This window comes from Microcaecilia unicolor, chromosome 3 (genome assembly GCF_901765095.1).
Source record: "Microcaecilia unicolor chromosome 3, aMicUni1.1, whole genome shotgun sequence".
NCBI lineage: Eukaryota > Metazoa > Chordata > Amphibia > Gymnophiona > Siphonopidae > Microcaecilia > Microcaecilia unicolor.
The window spans coordinates 376,019,347-376,037,613 of NC_044033.1; the positions used below are offsets into that span (position 1 = coordinate 376,019,347).

The 18,267-nt window shown below is 44.3% G+C and overlaps 1 protein-coding gene across 4 annotated transcripts in view; it reads right to left on the reverse strand.

The window, feature by feature from the left end:
- Positions 1-7,248: 7,248 nt before the first annotated feature.
- Positions 7,249-18,267, reverse strand: part of KHK (ketohexokinase) — a 44,675-nt gene continuing 33,656 nt past the window's right edge. For all 4 annotated transcript variants that reach the window (XM_030198616.1, XM_030198618.1, XM_030198620.1 and 1 more), the window contains 3 exons: positions 12,275-12,363; positions 9,027-9,184; positions 7,249-7,861 (listed from right to left, as the gene is read on the reverse strand). In XM_030198616.1, the coding sequence (XP_030054476.1) occupies positions 7,776-7,861; positions 9,027-9,184; positions 12,275-12,363 (333 nt within the window). In that variant the 3' untranslated portion in view covers positions 7,249-7,775. The remainder of the gene's footprint in view (positions 7,862-9,026; positions 9,185-12,274; positions 12,364-18,267) is intronic.

Here is an 18,267-nt window from a genome sequence, read left to right on the forward strand (position 1 = left end):
TTTAAACATTATGGGGCAGAATCTATATATAGCGCCTGAAAAATCTGCTCAGAATGAAATTACACCTAGGTGTATTCTGTAAAGTACACTTAAATTTTAAAGAATAGACTTAAATTTCCACACATTATATAGAATATGCCAAGCAGTGTGCCATGCGACCAAATTTGGTCATGTCCATGTAGGCCACATTTTACTTGGTGTAAATCCTGGCGCCTAAATTAGGCGCAGAGCGGGTGTATTCTATGATAATGCGCATAGATTTTAGAAATGCCCATGCCCCACCCGTGGCCACACTCCCTTTCAAATATGCAATTAGAATTTAGGCGCACCACATTTTAGAATTCCCTTACTGAGTTGTGTGTGTAAATCTCAATGACAATTAGCACTGATAATTGCTTGTTAACAGCGCCAATTAACCTATCAAGTTATGTGCATTGCTATAGAATATGCCTCGGTTTCTGTGCGGTTTTCCACGCGCCATATATAGAATAAGGGCCTTCCATCCTTACCAGGCTTCCATTTTTGGATTTCCTTCCAATATTACCAGCTGGCAGAATCAGCAGGTTGTTCCCCCCCCCCCCCCCCCACGAGGCCAAAGCGATCTAGTTTGTGACTGTAGCAGTGAAAAATGTGTATGTGTGATTATAGATCTGCTCAGGATAATTTCTCAGGATGATTCTGAAATAATATTCACACAAATCTAGTTTGCTCCAGTTGTTCACGCTGTATCTCAGTTGTAATCTTGTTTTTTATACTCAGTACTGTGTGTGTGTCTCGGCGGGGTGGGGGGGGAGTCCATATTCCACATGGACTGTCAATTTATTCTTCTTATGTTAATTTATTCTACACAATAGTAATATATCACAAAAGAGAAAGAGAGCAATACTACCAAGTAATCAAAAAAAGAAAAAAGCTCTCACATTAGCTGTGGCACAGAAAAAAGTACTTAAATCTGACCCAATATAGATTCTGTGGAATGTTTCTGTTCTAATTTTGAAAGTACAAGGGAAAAGCCTCAGAATTCCCCAACTTCCAGCCTATATACATACACAAGGCTTCACTTTGAGAGCCGTAATGCTCTTCTAATATCGGTGGGGGTTGTCATCACAGACAGAAAAACCCTTGTGTTTCAAAAGGTAAGGGATACTAAAAGAATCCACAGAATCAAAAAAACCGAGGAGGATCCATAATGGAAAAACTAATATAAACAAGTTGAACTTAACTTTTTCACATGCAGGTATGGATAAAGAAGTGTCATGAGTTCCAAACACACCGACTCGGGCCTCAGTTTCGCAAAACATCGCTGTATCAAGGCGTGTATTTACCAGGAATTAGACCTGTGTTTAAATTTGTGGTAAATACACGCCTTGATACAGCGATGTTTTGTGAAACTGAGGCCTGAGTCGGTGTGTTTGGAACTCAGCCACCCGTACCCCTTTCTCAGGGCCTTCTTATCTCCTGCCTCCCCCCCCCCCCCCCCCCCCCAGCTGTCCTATGCTGGTTCCTATAGATGAATAGTCCATCTAGGGACAGTCGTTCTGGAAGTGTCCTTCCTCCCCACCTGCAAAGCATCTCAAGTTTGGGCAGGTGTCCTGTCTGGATCTGGGGTTTTCCACTTCATCTTCCCGGATTCCCAGGGTTTAGGAACCCATATCCCTCTCCCAGAACTCTCTTCTCTATCTCTCTGAAAGGCATGCCTCCCTTTTCCCCCTATTAGGTTGTCTGCGGCTTTTCTCGGGACATACTCATCTTTCTTTTCCTTTCAACCTTCCTCTGCTCCATGTAGTGCTTGACCAGTAATGTAGCCTCAATAGATCCAGGACCCTGCCTCATCACCCAGGTTTTTATAGGAGGAGGGAGAATGTTCAAAAACGGCTCTAAGACTATTAGCTGCCACCTTCTGTCCAGACGGTTTCTCTGGTTCTAGCCATCTGGAGGCCAAGTCCATAAGGTGCTGAGCTACAGCCCTCAGCCTATCCCCTTTCAAAAAAGTTTGGCCTTGAAATTTTCTCCAATAGTTCTCCTTAGTGAGGCCTAATCAATCCCAGACAGCTGAATTTACAGTAGGATAGTCCAGGGCTTTAATACTATCCAGAGCCCTATAAGCTGCTTAACCGAATAGCCCATTGTTCAATAGGATAGCTACCGGCTCAAAAGTTGTTAAAAAACATCTGTATCATCCTCAGATCCCAACTTAGTGAGGGCCAACCCCTTCTGCCACTCTGCTCTAGGTGTCTCGGTCCCATCAACTAAATGTTCCACCTCAGAGCTTTGTTGTACCTCCCTCTGGTGCAGTCCGAGGTTTTGTAGTTCCCGGGTGTGTCCTCTAACAACTGCAGAAGTGGCTGCTGTTACTGTGCCTGCTGCTCTACAGTTCATGAAAACTGTAGGTCCATGGCTTTCTGCTGGACCTGCATCTACTCCAAGACCCATTTTCATAAAGGCCTCTGATGTCATTTTCCTGTAAAGGGACAGAGAGAAAACACCAAGTGCTGCTCCTTTTGCCTCAGGTGTGTGTCCCCCTCCCTTGTTAGTTTTGGTCATCACTCAGCCCTTCTCAGAGCCCCTGCTCCCTATCCTCGACCTGTATCCCCAAGGTACTCTTACTAATGGTACAGGTGAGTGTTATGATTGGGGTCTGAACCCCTCTCAAACTTACTTCTTTCCTGGGGGTTAGCTTCTTAGCTGGCTTCTGTTTCTTTTCTCTGTCCTTTCTGAGCTGGCTCTGTCTCTCTGTGCTGGCAGCTTCCAGCAGCATGGGGTTAATTGTTTCACTATACTGCACCTGTGTGTGTGTTGCCTGAGTTGCTCTACCTCTCTTTGGGTGTACTGGCTTCAAGTGCTTCACAGTGTTGCATTGGTTTGGGTTGGGCCTCTCTGGGTCAGTGTGCTTTTGCCTAGGTCTAGGGAGTGTGACATCATCAGGGAGGGCCTTGATAAGGAAGTGGTGTTGTTTCCTTCAGAGCCTTTGCAACAGTGGTGTTTGTTTTAGGTAGGGTGGTGCAGTGTGCACTTCTGACGTTGTGTCTAGTTTCCCTGCTTGCTTTTGCTAAGGTCCAGGTTAGGGTTAGTGCAGTGTGCACTGGTGACTGTGTGTTTAGCTTTCCTGCTTTTCCCTTATGGTTCCCCTGCTTTTCCCTCTTGGTTTTGGAAGCATTGCTGTGTGTAGGGCTTTGGAAGCTCTGTTGCTGATAGAAGTACTTCAGGGTTTGGTGTTGTTAGGAACACTGCAGAGTTTGCTGTTAGAAATACTTCTGGTGTTTGTCTAGGGTTACCATAGGCTCCAGAAAAAGGAGGACGGATTGAGCCAGCCGGGTTTTACTTCCATTGAAAGCAATGGAAGTAAAACCCGGCTGTTTGTGCTATTAGGAGCATTGCAGTCTTTGCTGTTGGTGTTTGGTGATTTAGTATCACTTTTGGCTTATGTGTTAGCTTCCCTGCTTTTTCCTTGTGGCTTCCCTGTCTTCCCTTTTAGTGCTAGGAGCTCTTCTGGTTGCTTACCAGAGTAGTGCTTAGGAAGCACCTTGTTAGTTGTGTCTAGCTTGCTAGAGCAGTGCTTAGGTAGCTTGGTAGTTTTGTGTTTAGCTTATTAGTGTAGAGCTGTGCTTGTAGCTTGGTGTTTAGTAGCACCTGTGTTAGCTTTGTGTTTAGTTCCCTGCTCTGTTAGTTTAGGGCTTAGGAAGTCCCTTTCTTGAGCAGGGCTTAGGAGCTCCTGTTTAGTATAGGGCTTAGGAAGTCCTTTTGTCAGTTTACTGTTAGGAACACTCCTGCTGGTTTAGGGCTTGGGAGCACGTAGATCAGTTTAGGTTTAGGAGCACTTCTGTTTCCAGTCCTGGTCCCTATGTCATCCGGTATCCAGTAAGTCCTGTCGGCTACTCGAACCCAGGAGCTCAACTCCTGGGGGGCTTAGTAGCTAAGCGCAGGTGAAGCTGTGCAGACCAGTCCAGTGTGCTCCAGTCCAGTGTGTTCCGGTCCGGTGTGTGTTCCAGTCCTGTGTCCTCCAGTCCGGGGGATTCCAGTCCATGTGTTCTGGTTCGCTGGGCAGTGCCTGCAGTCCCTGCCGGTGTGCTTACCCAGTGTTGGTTGGTGGGTTTTGCCTGCTGCTGTCGCTCCTCAGCAGCAGCCCAAGGGCTCACGTTTGCTCCAGAGCCCGGCCCCGCGGGCTCTGAACCTGAGAACCTGACAGTGAGTCTGCACCTTGCAAGGTCTCCGTGCTGTCCAATTCTGCACGTGGCCTCGAAAATCCCACCATGGCCACAATTTGTCACACTGCCACCCACCCGAAGGTGTAGACCAAGTATCTATATCGCTGCCCACCCGAAAGGGTGGGCCAAGTATCCGTACAGATCTGTCTCCTCCTGGGCTCAGCTCCATCCCACAAGGATCCTCCAGTACAATTAGTAAGTTTGTGATCCTTTTTGGTAATAGTTCAAGATAAATGTGATAATCCAAAACAAAGACAATGATCCAAAGCCAAGGTGAGTCCATGAATCCGTGGCAAAATATCCAAAACAAAGATTAGTCCACATTCCTCCAGTACTTTCCATGTATTTCTTTCTGCAGAGGGGGCCATCTGTGGCTCTCACTGGCTCCAGAACATCCTTACTAATGTCAAAGGGCCTCAAAATACACCAGTAATATATTGCTAGTTCTGACCATGAAGGAAATACTCAGCAATTACTTTTAAAAATGAAGGAAATGCTCAGCAATTACTATTACATTTTTTGGAATTTAAAATGTATTTGTAACATCACTGCCATCCATTAGAGCCTCTTGAGGTGAGTTGGAGAACTAGAAGGAGGTACTGAGGGAGAGGCAACTGGACCCTTAACAGGTATGTTTTAAGAGGTGGGGCTTGAGAGAGAGGGGGGATTCTTTTCTTTACCCCTGCATTGGGGATGGGGGAGAGCATTGGGCCCACTGGTGGTATACCTGGGCATTGAAGGGACCCTGGTGGAAGCTCTGCTTCAGGCTAGGGGTTCATCATGGATCCCACACTTCCTGCCAGTGATCTGACAGCCAAAAATTGATGCCTCCTGCAGGGCATGGTCTTACCTCTTGAGCTATAGTTATTTTTCTGTGAAAAACGCTTGTAAAGCAGGGGCGTAGCTACGGGTGGGCGTGGCTGGGCCCAGGCCCACCCAATTTCAGCCCAGGCCCGCCCAGCGCCAGCCCCAGCACCCATTGCCGGCCACTGCTGCTTTTCCTGTTGAGCAGCAGGGCCGGCGCTACAAAAAGAAGAAGCGCTAACGGCGTTAAGGACGAGAAATGTTAAAAAAAAAAAAAAAAAAGCGCGGCACCGGCAGGCACTGTCTCGGCAGCCTTGAGGCATTGGCTGCTGAGGCATTGGCTGCTGGCTCGCAGGCTCCTCCCGTCTGCGGGAGGAGCCTGCGAGCCAGCAGCCAATGCCTCAGCAGCCAATGCCTTAAGGCTGCCGAGACAGTGCCTGCCGGTGCCGCGCTTTCTTTTTTTTTAAACATTTCTCGTCCCACGGTCCTTAGCGCCGTTAGCGCTTCTTCTCTTTGTAGCGCCGGCCCTGCTGCTCAACAGGAAAAGCAGCAGTGGCCGGCAATGGGTGCTGGGGCTGGCATGCAGGGCGGGCCTCGTCGAAGAAAAGAGGGAAAACATGGAAGGATGGGGAGAAAGAGGGAAAACAGATGGAAGGATGGCAGAGAATGAGGGAAAACATGGAAGGATGGGGAGAAAAGATAGAAAACAGATGGAAGGATGGGGAGAGAAAGAGGGAAAATGGATGGATGGGGAGAGAGACTCTGGATGGAAGGATGGGGAGAGAAAGGGGAGAGACTGGAAGGATGCAGAGAGAAAGGTGAGAGACTGGAAGGATGTGGAGAGAGAAGGGACACTGAACAGAAAAGGGTAGAGTGATACAGAGACACTGGTTAGAAAGAGGGAGAGAGAGACAGATGGAAGGATCAGGAGAGAGGATAGATGGATGGAAGGATGGGGAGAGAAAGAGGGAAGACGCTGGATGGAAGGGTAGGGAGAAAGAGGTGACACTGGACGGAAGGATGCAGAAAGAAAGAGGGGAGACTACTGGAAGGATGGGGGGAGAGAGAGGGGAGACTGGAAGGATGGGGAGAGAAAGAAGAGAGCTGCTGGATGGAAAAGGAGAGTAGTGAAAGACTGGAGAATAAGAGGAAGGGGCATGGGGAGAACAAGGGTGAGAAAAAGATGAAAAGCCATAAGTAGATGAAGGAAATTAAAGAATGGATAGTAAGAATGAATTAAATCAGGACAGAGAGAGAGAGGCAGAAAAATATTGAAGAAAGCAAAGAAAAAGGAGAGAAAAATGAGAAATGGCCAGGAAACCGTGGCAGAAGAGTTAAGCGAAAACAAAGGAAAGCAGAATCTAGAGACTGGGAGCGACACAATGAGAAAAAGTAAATGGCCATACAAGAAAGGTAAAGAAAATAATTTTATTTTTAATTTAGGATAAAGTAATATGGTACCTGTGTTAATGAAGTTTCAGAGACCAATACTTCCTTCCTTAGGTCAGGCGAGGATACAGTAACAGCATTATACTGACCTGAGGCAGGAGGTTTTGGCCTCTGAAAGCTCATTGAAAAGGGTGTTAGGCTATTAAATAAATTTTCTGAAATCTGATGCACTGAAAAGCAGCACTTTACCCTGTGTGACAAATGCATCTGATTAGCGTGACTAAATTTTGCTGGGGGAGGGGGGTAGAGAGAAAATTTTGTGCCCACCCACTTTGGGTTCAGGCCCATCCAAAATTGGCAGTCTGGCTACGCCACTGTTGTAAAGCCTTTTTTTCATGTGCTTGTTTTCACATTTTTATGCATTAACAAACTATTTTACATGAATTTGCATTGAAGCAACTCATTAATGCCAAATTTATATAAACCATCACCTGAAGCAGACTTTGCGTGAAAGTTTATTACTGCAAAGTGTAACTTTGTAAAAGTGTACTTCACGTGCAAAATAGCACAAAACACCTGGAAAAACGTGCAAAAGTGCCAAAATACAGGCATGTGTACTATTCTGCAGATAGTCCCTTCACACTGTAGTACAAAGTCCCTATCAGTCACAAAATTCTACTGCTCTTCACCCTTTGCCTCCCACCAAACCTTCACCCTCAGACTGTCACTGGAATGCATTTCTGACTCACATTTTCTAGTACTGTTGTCTGTTGCTCACGCTATTCTGACCCGAGGAAGTGTTAGCTCCTATAACACTAGTATTCATTTGGTCCAATAAAAAAGTATTGCCTTATATTTTTTGTTTATTTCTGTGTATTCAGTTGACTGACTAACACAGCAGCCATACTACTGTATGTGTGACTAGGACCAGTCATTAGTTGATTAGATCACTCAATACACGAGCAGTGGATTTTATCTGCCAATATTTTCCATATGTCAGTCAATAACGACAGTACCTACATACATCAGTATAGCATTCTAGGCATTTGCCTATTATACAGGGTCTAATAAGATATGCACACTAGTGAAAATCATTGTAGGTAAAAGTGCAGGGTGGTTAGATCAGAGTTTGGCATTAATGTATAGCAGATTGTTGCAAAGTCTTCCCGAGTGTGGCGGGTCCTTTTGAAGTAGCATGAAGATGATGTCAGAATTCATGAAAGAGACTTTTCACTGCCTCTATCAAATGGGAACCAAGCAGAGCAGTAACCTTTTCACTGAGTGAACTGCATTGTTTGTTTTTCCTCATCATCTGGCCTACTTATTTGATCCAATTCATGCTGTGATATTAATGGATGCTGTGGCTTGCTGCTATCCTCATACAATTCCATCAAAGCCATGGACTCCACATTTCCTTCCAGCGATCTGACAGCCAAACGTCAGTGCCTCCTGCATGGTCTTACCTGTCACAGAAGATCACAACAGTCAGTGAGGACAGGGAAGAAGGGTGTACACTCTCCAAAACTATGAGAAACATTCTGAATTCCTTCCAGTAATGCCGCTAATCCAGGGATGGAGGACCTCTAGCCCGGGGACTGGTTGCAGCCAATTGCTAGATTTAATTCAGCACAGGGCTAGGCACCTGGGGGCCGATATTCAGAGTGATTTAAGAGAGCTGTAGACGCTGTGGCCCTTGCCTGTCCCCGCCCAACTGCCGATATTCAGCAGCACTAAACCAGGTATGCCATTGAATACAGCCTGTGACCGGCCCCCCAAAAAAGTGGGCTAGTCGAGGGTGGGCCAGGGGGCATGTTGGGGACAAGCTGGGGCTTATGCGGATGCTAATGATATTCAGCAGTACAAAGGCAGGAGTGAGGGGGCTCTGCTTTGACCCCCAATGGACTACTAGGGATCAAAGTAGGTCCAGGGGAGGGGGGGTGGAACCCAACTGAACTACTGAGGTGTTGGGAGTTGTAGGTGGGGGTGTTTGGGAGTGGCTTGTGGCTGCGGCTGGGGGGAGGAGTGTTGGGGTTTGGGGGGGGGGGGGCTTCGAATTTTTACAAAAAGCTTATGCGGGCCCTGACTGAATATCAGCTGGGCCCGAATAGGCTCTGCTACCTAGCTTGCCCACATGTTGCCCTCAATATTCAATGCCAGTGTACAGTCGTGGCCTGGCACTGAATACTGGAGGCTAATTTAGCTGGCAACAGCAAGTGTTTTAAAAAAACGCTGCCTGTTGTCAACTGAATATCGGGGGCTGGAGAACACCTGATTGTGGCAAGAACTCCCTGTCTGCTCCTATTGCTTCTGAGATCACTCTGCGCTTACTCACATCCCCCTTGCTAATGAGACCTGCAAAGGGCTAATTGTGAACACAACCCATTAGCTCCAAAAGGTTTCCCAGCTCTGCCTTAAACTATGCAAGAGGAGGTGTGAGTGTTCCCATATTTCACTGTCCTCCTCTCTACCCCCAATGTTAACCTTATTAATCAATTTCATCTAGAGGACACTGCCTGAGAAAGGATGAAAAATCCTCTGGGGTAGCACAATTTTACATCTCCTTACAAGAGCCTATACCTAGAGAGATTAGGACAGGAAGCTGGGTATTCACCCCATTCAATCACATACCTGTAGATAGGGCATATATGACAGAGGCATTAAAAGTGTCTCCAGCACCCAGCGTGTCCACAATGACGTCAGGAGGAAAAGCATCAGAATGAATCACTACTCCATCTGAACCCACTGCATCAGCCCCTTTCTCTGCCCATGCACAGATTAAGTAAGCCCTAAGGACAAAGCAAAAACATTCAATCAATGACCTTTCTCATTGCACAACTTTCTTGCTAAGAATACGGACATCTGCTTTAATAAAAGGACACAAAGAGGCTCATTTTCAAAGCACTTAGCCTCCCAAAGTTCCATAGAAACCTATGGAACTTAGCCTCCCAAAGTGCTTTGAAAATATGCCTCAAAGTGTAGGCATCTGAGCTAAGAATACAAGTGTGTAGTAATGCAGCAAAGAAACTCATAGCAAGGGTTCTAAACCCAGGCCTCAGAACACACCCAGCCAGTCAGGTTTTCAGGATACCTACAGTGAATATGAATATTCATTGTGGATTCTGTTTAACCTACTACTTGTAAATCTTATCACACAGGCTGCAAGATAAAGGGCTAAACCTGGATTTACTAATTTTGGTTCTTACCTGATCCTGCAGTCACAGGAAGAGATACAGCAGAAGCCAATTATACATTTATCAATGAAACAAATTTATTGTAAACATTAGAATAGACATCTGATTGCTAAATTTATCAATTATGATCACAGCATCTTAGTATTAAATTCAAAAAGAGTATCTTTCTTTCTGTGAGAGGAACTTAAGCTAACTCTGAAGCAAGCTGCTTCTTAGAGTCAAAAGTTCCCGTTTCTATCTTAACAAAGCATTCCTTATATACCTTAATTCTAGTCATATGTACCATGTCTTACATCTATTGCTTCTACTGTAGTTCCCCCTCCCCTTTTCCAGTTCAATATCTGCTACATATTTTTTAAGATACCTTGTCCTGTTTCACCATTTGTGACCACATAAATCACAACCTCTTGGGCCACATGTGGACACCCTGGAGCTTTATTTCCTTTCTTCAGCCCTTTTCTGTTGCTGTATTAGCATTCCTTATGTTAAATTCTGCTGACATGGTGGCTTGTGAAATTCTGCTGACATAGCCCGCTTTTCCCTATATCATACAGTTGGCCAGACTCTGCTTTACAGAGGTAGCAAAGGTCATGTCATTCATCTTAAGACAGCTCTGATGCCTGGGGGGGGGGGGGGGGGGGGGGGGCAGGGAGCCATTTAAGTACAGCGGATTTATACAATTCCTGAAGACCTGACTGTCTAGGTGTGTCCCAGGGACTGGGTTGAGAACCCCTGCCCTATAAGGGAGTAGCTATTGGTAAAAAAAAAAAAAACCAATAAATTAAAAAAAAAATGCTTCCTCTATATGGCGAAATTATTTCATCTCTGCTGCCTGATTTTGAAGCTGGTTGATATTGTGTACCTGGATTTTCAAAAGGCGTTTGACAAAGTACCTAATGAAAGACTCCAGAAGAAATTGGAGAATCATGGGATAGGAGAAAATGTCCTATTGTGGATTTAAAGCTGGTTAAAAGATAGAAAACAGAGAGTAGGGTTAAATGGTCAGTATTCTCAATGGAGAAGGGTAGATAGTGGGGTTCCCCAGGGGTCTGTGCTGGGACCGCTGCTTTTTAACATATTTATAAATTATCTAGAGCTGTGAGTAACTACTGAGGTAATTAAATTGGTTGACAACACAAAGTTATTCAAAGTTGTTAAATCGCAAGAGGATTGTGAAAAATTACAAGAGGACCTTACGAGACTGGGCGTCTAAATGGCAGATGACATTTAATGTGAGCAAGTGCAAAGTGATGCATGTGGGAAAGAGGAACCCGAATTATAGTTGTATAATGCAAGGTTCCATGTTAGGAGTCACCGACCAAGAAAGGGATCTCGGCGTCAATGTTGATGATACATTGAAACCCTCTGGTTAGTGTGCTGCGGTGGCTAAGAAAGCAAATAGAATGTTAGGTATTATTAGGAAAGGAATGGAAAACAAAAATGAGGATGTTATAATGCCTTTGTATCGCTCCATGGTGCGACCGCACCTCAAATATTGTCACAGGAGCCGTGCAATGAAGATAATGTATGCTCTATTCTATAAGATGTAACTTATAGAGGGAAGAGTGGCCTAATGATTAGTGCAGCAGGTTTTGATCCTGGCAACCTGGGTTCAATTCCCACTGCAGTTCCTTGTGACCTTGGGCAAGTTGCTTAACCCTCCATTGCCCCAGGTACAAGAACTTAGATTGTGAGCCCTCTAGAGAAAGAGAAAGTACCTGCATATAATGTTACAGCATCTTTAAGTCCTTACTCAAAACCCATCTCTTCTCCCTTGCTTTTGGCGCCTAACCACCTTCCCCATTCATGATACACTGACTACATAGTTTGTTACCTTTAGATTGTAAGCTCTCTTGAGCAGGGACTGTCCTTCCCCATGTTTTAACTTGTACAGCGCTGCGTAACCCTAGTAGCGCTATAGAAATGCTAAGTAGTAGTAGTAGTAGCACTGTGTACGTCTAGTAGCGCTATAGAAATGATTAGTAGTAATATTGAGGTCAATTTAAACACTCATTGAGAAGCTCATCAATAAACACCATCAACTATCTAGCTCTCCCAAGAACCTATTTTTATATTTTTGTGGACCACCAGATGGTGGACACAGCTTTTTAATATTCATTAACACTGCCAGTCTTCATCGGTCCCTTTTTTTTTTTTTTTTTTTAGAAATTTCATATATGATCAAAAAAAATTCTTATTTCATGCAAAGTCATATATATTTTTCTTGTCTCACATCACTTATTGTATCGAGTTATTCACCACCATCACAGAAAAGCCTTCAACATTGTACTAGCACAGTTACTCACAATATCAAAAAGCTTATAACATGCTATTTTATTTCCGGAGAATGCTTCCCTGATGTAGCCCATCATGAAACATAGTACTTACTATGTCAGAGGCTTTTCTGTAAATTTCTCTAGTTATGATATAAATCAGGTTTAACCGTAGCTGATACATGGGATTAAGCAAGCTGCAATGGGAGATTCCTCTTTGTCTAGGAGTATGATATTACATTATTCAGGCCAAAATATTTATCTAGTTTAATGCTGGGGTTCTCATCTTAAGCATTCATAAAATGCCATTCTAAAATCCTCAAATATCTCTTCAACAGCAGTCTCACCATTCTAGTAATCCTCTTTCCCCATGTTTTTTTTAAATCTAAAAAGCTTGTATAGGATACCCTACCCATTTTTTACACGGTTGTAAAATCCCTTCAATGCAGCTGGTGCAGAGTCAAACCCAAAATGCTGTGCCAAATCCTTACTGACAAATACCTGAAAAGGGAAAAAGAGAGAGCGAGACATAAGGCAAAGAGCAGAAGACAATACTACCGCACTACCATGAGATTGTTGCTAGAGGCTATGGCAGCCATTTTGACACTGGACCTGGTCTGGGTATTGCTCCTGCCCTAAAGACCACCTGACCATCAGGGAATGGAAAGGTAGGCCTGGAGGCAGGGGGCTACTGGAAGGGGGCATGTTTCAGAGGGGAGGGAGGGAAGGAAAAGGAAGGCTGCTGTTTTACAAGCAGGGAAATCAGCATATGGGGGGGGGGGGGGGGGGGGGGAGGGAAATGTAGTACATTCCCTTACGTGGGTCCTGGTTGATATTCAGCTGGGACCCACATAAATGTCCTATGAGGGGCCCAAGAGCAGTCTGGTCAAATCAAGATATTCTAAGCTAGTCCTTGGACATGGCCCAGCATTGAATATCTGGGTCTAAATTAGCCAGCGATAGCACACAAAAAAAAACGCTAATGCCACTGGCTAAATACTGACCACACTGTTCCTGGATGACACCTTTTACGATACCACCGTAAAAATTATCCAAACACGGTATTGTATACGAGTTCAAGACATCTGAAGAAGAGACTTATCTAGCCCTTAAAGTTCCTGAATGTGATCACTGGATAATTCTTAGGCTGGTTCAATGAAAGACACCATTTCCTATAAATAAATAAAAGCTCTGTTCAGAAATGAGAGGCTTTTCCACCTCTTCAAAGCATGATTTTCCTGGAATGTCACCTACAGAAATAAATCAGTAAGGAAGCGATTCTAAAAATGGGTACTTCCATACAGGCCACAATGGTATGAGCAGAACCTGGGTGCGCAGTAAATGGGAGCTCTGCTTGTGTTTCACCCGTGCTCTGGCCCTGTGTACGACCCCCTTGCAAATATGCACTATACAAGTGAAGCAGGGGTTAGTAGAGTAGCATGTGTAAAATTTTGGAACGCTCCAAGCCATACCCCCAAAAATTTACATGCAATTCATTACAGAATACGATCTGCATGTAAATCCTAATTAATACCAATTAATGCCAATAAATTGGTTGTTAGCAGCCAAATTATTGTCGCTGATTGGCTCAAGCAATTAAGTTATGCATGCAAATCGGCTATATGCGCTGATTTGAGTGTGCAACTTTAGTCGCTGTTTATAGAATCCAGGAGCAAGTGCTTAACTGCAGTGAAAATATTTACAACAAAGAACACATCAAGGGGGAAATGCTATAAAAGGTGCTTAAAGTTAGGCACTAAGGACCAGATTTTGTATATGGTGCCTGAAAAATCTGCGAGGAAAAAAAAATTACGCCTAGGTGTATTCTCTAAAGTATGCCTAAATTTTATAGAATAGACTTAAATTTCTGCACGGTATATAGAAATGTGCTGAGTGGCTCACCACACAACTAAATTTGATCATGTCCATTTAGGCCACATTTTACTTGGTGTAAATGCTGACGCCTAATTAGGCGCAGATTGGGTGTATTCTATAATAATGTGCATAGATTTTAGAAACGCCCACGTCCCGCTCCTGGCCACGCCCTCTTTTCATCTACACAACTTAGAATTTAGGTGCACCACGTCATAGAATACACTTAGCGAGTTGTGTGCGTAAATCTCAATCAATGCCAATTACTTCTCATAATTGCTTAACATCCAATTAACAGCGCTGATTAGATAGCCAATTAAGTTATGCGCATTGTTATAAAATATGCTTCAGGTTCTGTGTGGATTTTTAGGCGCCATATAAACAGCAAATCTGTGCACCTATAGAATACTAGTGTAATTCACCAATTAGGCACCACCACTCATGCTTGCTCTGTGACAGGTATAAATGGGCGAACCTAAATGCAGCAGTTAGGTGCCTGACAGTATTTGATAAAGAACGTGCTTAAATAGTCAGAACGCTACCACCTGCTCATGCCCCTCCCATCGGAACGCTCCCTTTGCATTAATACACTAAAACACTTAGGCGCCAAGTTTTAGAATAACACTTAAGTGCACTTAGGTGCCTAACTGCTGTTTCACCCCCATTTTGGTGCTTAACATCAGTTAACTTCCATTTGCGTGCCATAAATTTAGGCATCTACTGCCGGGTTCTATATACTGCGCTTAGCGTTCCACACTGAAATCTACACATATTCCATAACAACATGCATAACTTAATTGGCTTAACAAGCCAATCAGCATTTTTAAAAGCACTTAACAAGCAATAATGAGCACTAACTGGCAATAATTAGAATTAACCTGCCTAACTCGCTAAGCACATTCTGTAATGAACTGTGCCTAAATTCTAAAGCATGCAGTTTAAGAGGGGCGTGGCCATGGGGAGAAATGGGCATTTTGCGGGTGTTCTCAAATTTACACGCGTTATGGCCCAGTCCGCGTAAAACTATGCACAGGGATTTATGCCGTGTTTTTGTTGGTGTAAACGGAGGCACGTAATTTTAGGCATTAGGATATCAACTAAGCATACTCTATATACTGCTCCTAAATCTTATAGAATATGTTTTGGCGGAAATGTTTTCCGAGCAGATTTTTTAAAGCACCATATATAGAATCTGGCCTCTCATTGGTGCACTATACAGAATTATGGGGTACACATGAAGGACTAGAGTCAGTAAATGGCGCCCAAATTTGGACGCAGAAAATAAAATCAGCACTGAGCACTATTCTATAAATGGTGCTCTGAGTTGGGCATCTATTCTATAAACGATGCCCCCCTATAGTGTGTAGTGCTGGGATCCGTGTCCAAAGGATTTGCACTAACTGAAACCTGGTGCAAATCCTCGTGTATAAATCAGGTGTGGATTCCCCAAATTCTATAATACTGTGCACATCTTTAGTGAATGACCCTGACCTGCCCAAGCTCCTCCCATGGCCACACCCCCTTTCAGTTGCACACGCATCTTTATAGAATAGCACTTAGCAAGATGCATACATAAATCCAAAATTGTTGCCAATTAACGCCAATAACTGGCTCATTACTCAATTAAATTCCTACTTCTACATGTAACTTACAGGATACACATAGGCGTAGTTTGACTGTTTCATTTGGGGGGGCAAAGGATGGGGCGGAGCATATTAGCATATTCATTTGCATATATACATATGCAAATGAATATGCTAATATGGAGGAAGGAATTGAAATTTACAGGCAAAATATCACAGATGCACATGCGGGAACAGGAACTTGAAGAGAAGGCTTCGGGGCAGAGCTGAAGGCAACGTGTACATCGCTACCGCTGCCAGGAACAAGAAAGACTTAGAGAAGATTGGTGCTGCCTGCGCCGGAGGGTAGGAAGAGAGGGGGTAAATAGACACGCTCGTCTCCGTCTGCTTCGCTGCTTCCCTGCCCTCTCTGTCTGCGTCCCGCCTTCCGCTGATGTCATTTCCTTTCGGGCGGGACGCAGACAGAGAGGGCAGGGAAGCAGCGAAGCGGACGGAGACGAGCGCGTGCCTGCTTGTTTTTTTTTTTTTTTCACTTCTAGCGCCAGTCCACGTCATCGTCGTTCTCGCCCCCCCCAGTCTACGCCTATGAGGATACAGCAAGTTATGTGCATCCCTGTCACATTTAGGTAACAGCTCTATGGATGGCTGAAGTGCATACACCTAGATGTTAGGCACACCGACATCAGGTTATGCGGCACCTGGTCAAAAGAAACCAGACAAAAAAGCTCCAAACAAAAAAAAGTTCCCGACATAAAGGTCCCTGATAAAACAGACTCCCGACAAAAGGGCCTGATGAAATAGATTTATTTTTGAATGGTACGAATTTGAAGGGTACAAAAATGGAAGAGCCATAAATTACTAAGAAAGTCCACGGCTTGCCACCTGAATGTCCTGGCACCTGCCTACGGCTTGACTTCACTATCCACACTTGGTATCTAGTGAGAACCATAAATCTGTTTGAAAACATAATCCAGCTTGATTAAGAGTCTATTTTGTTGTGGGTTTTTTTGTATAGGTTTTTTTTGGGAGGTTTTTTTTTTGTCATGGTCTGTTTTTGTTTTAGTCTGTTTTGTTGGGTTTTTTTTTTTGTATGGTCTATTATGTCGGGGTGCCAGGTTATGCTAGTAATCACAGGACGTACCTATATATAACAAATGTAAAGCGGTACATCAAATCCCATTATCCTTTATTTTATAACCAAACCTAGGCACCTAGGTTTCCTTATATAACAGGCACTTAGGGGCCCTTTTACAAAGCGGCGGTAAGCCCATAGCGGGCTTACCACACGACAATCTGGAGCTACAGCGGGGGCTGGCGGTAGTTCCAGTCCCAGCTGTGCCATTTCCCACGCTAGCAGAAATATTCCAAAAATATTTCCATAGGCTCTAACCCGGAAGCCTCAATGGGTGGCATTAAGTGCTCTCCCCCTCCCCCCCCCCCCCCAGTATGGCCACACAGTAAGTGAAATCTTACTGCATGGCTATGCCTTTTTTTTTGGCCTTCTTACCCACTGAGGTAAAAAGGGCCTCAGTGTGAGGCAAAAATGGCTCCCGCCACTAGCACAGGTAAAAGAACCCCTAACTGCCTGGCCTCAGGGCACCTAAGTGGAATTGCCCCCAAACTGCACCAAGTGAAACACGGACTGTATGGAGAAATTAGATTTGCTCTTCTTCCTGTTAGTATAATATATCCTCCTCTGGTACTTGTGTGGTTGCTGTCTCTCTTATGACAAGCAACAAATTGTTTTGATTTAGTGCTATGTGTTCGCTGATCCTGGTTTGGCCAGCTCTTGGTATAGCTGAACTAATTCACCAAGGCCTCCATTTTAAAAGCATTTCATGTGTAAATAGCGGTTTTTACGTATGCATATCACAAATAGCAATTCCAGAAAGCTGATCTTTATATTATTATTATTAGCATTTGTATAGCGCTACCAGACGCACGCACCGGGGCACTTAGATTAAGAGGGCCTGGCTTGGGTGGCCCACAACTTTATTCTTGTAATCCTCATCTTACATAGGAAATACACAACTGTGTTCAAAGAAATTCAGGTTTTGCACCAGCTCAACTGCACATGCAAATTTTTTTAAAAATGCTCGTTTTCCTTAGAGCTTTATTAAAGGAGTAATTCTTCTTAATCCACCATTGTTTATTTTTGTCTCCCCCCCCCCCCAAAAAAAAAAAAACTGCATCCTGACTGCTTAATTGGCAACATTTAGATCTGTAGGTTTATACAATGGGAATAGCTACACGTGTGTCCATTACGTGTGAAGTTGCCTGGTTCGTGCTGCTCATTATGTGCGTGATAAATTCGTAAAAATGGCTGCTCCTAATGCACATGTCAGAAAATATACATGCATTGCCACACTTCCTTATATAAATTTTACAAAAGGTTCTGCCTTTTAGAAAATTACCACCAGAGTCCAGCATATCTGTTATGATTCTGCTGGACAGGCAGGGGAATGTTTGGGACTCACTCCTGATTGGCTTGTCAGGGGCTGAGCCAGCAAACATCAGAAGCCTGATCCATTTAAGCCTGCCTTTTCCCTACAATCATTGCTTTAGCGTTGATTGCTTCGTTTGCTCATCTGAAGCCAGCCTGTGCTTGGGCACTTGTGTTCAGGTTGGAGTTTAGCCTTTCTCCTCGTGCTTGTTTATTCGGTGTGTGTGTGTGTGTGTGTGCTGGGTATTCTCAGCATGAGCCTGATTGCCTCACTTCCCCACCCCTGGTTTGCTTTCTCCTGCTCTAACATTGTGCTGTCTGGGGTAAGCTTGTGCCTTGAATTGTTTCCGTTTATTTGTTCAGCTTTCTCTCTCTCTCTCTCTCTGTGTTCCCTTTGTGTGCTCAGCTTCTGCTCTGCTCCCTGTGGTTCTGCCTCCTCCTGTCCTTGCATTTTGCTCCTGTTTGTTTTAGTTCTCTTTGTTTGCTGTATCTGTCTCCTGTTTCCAG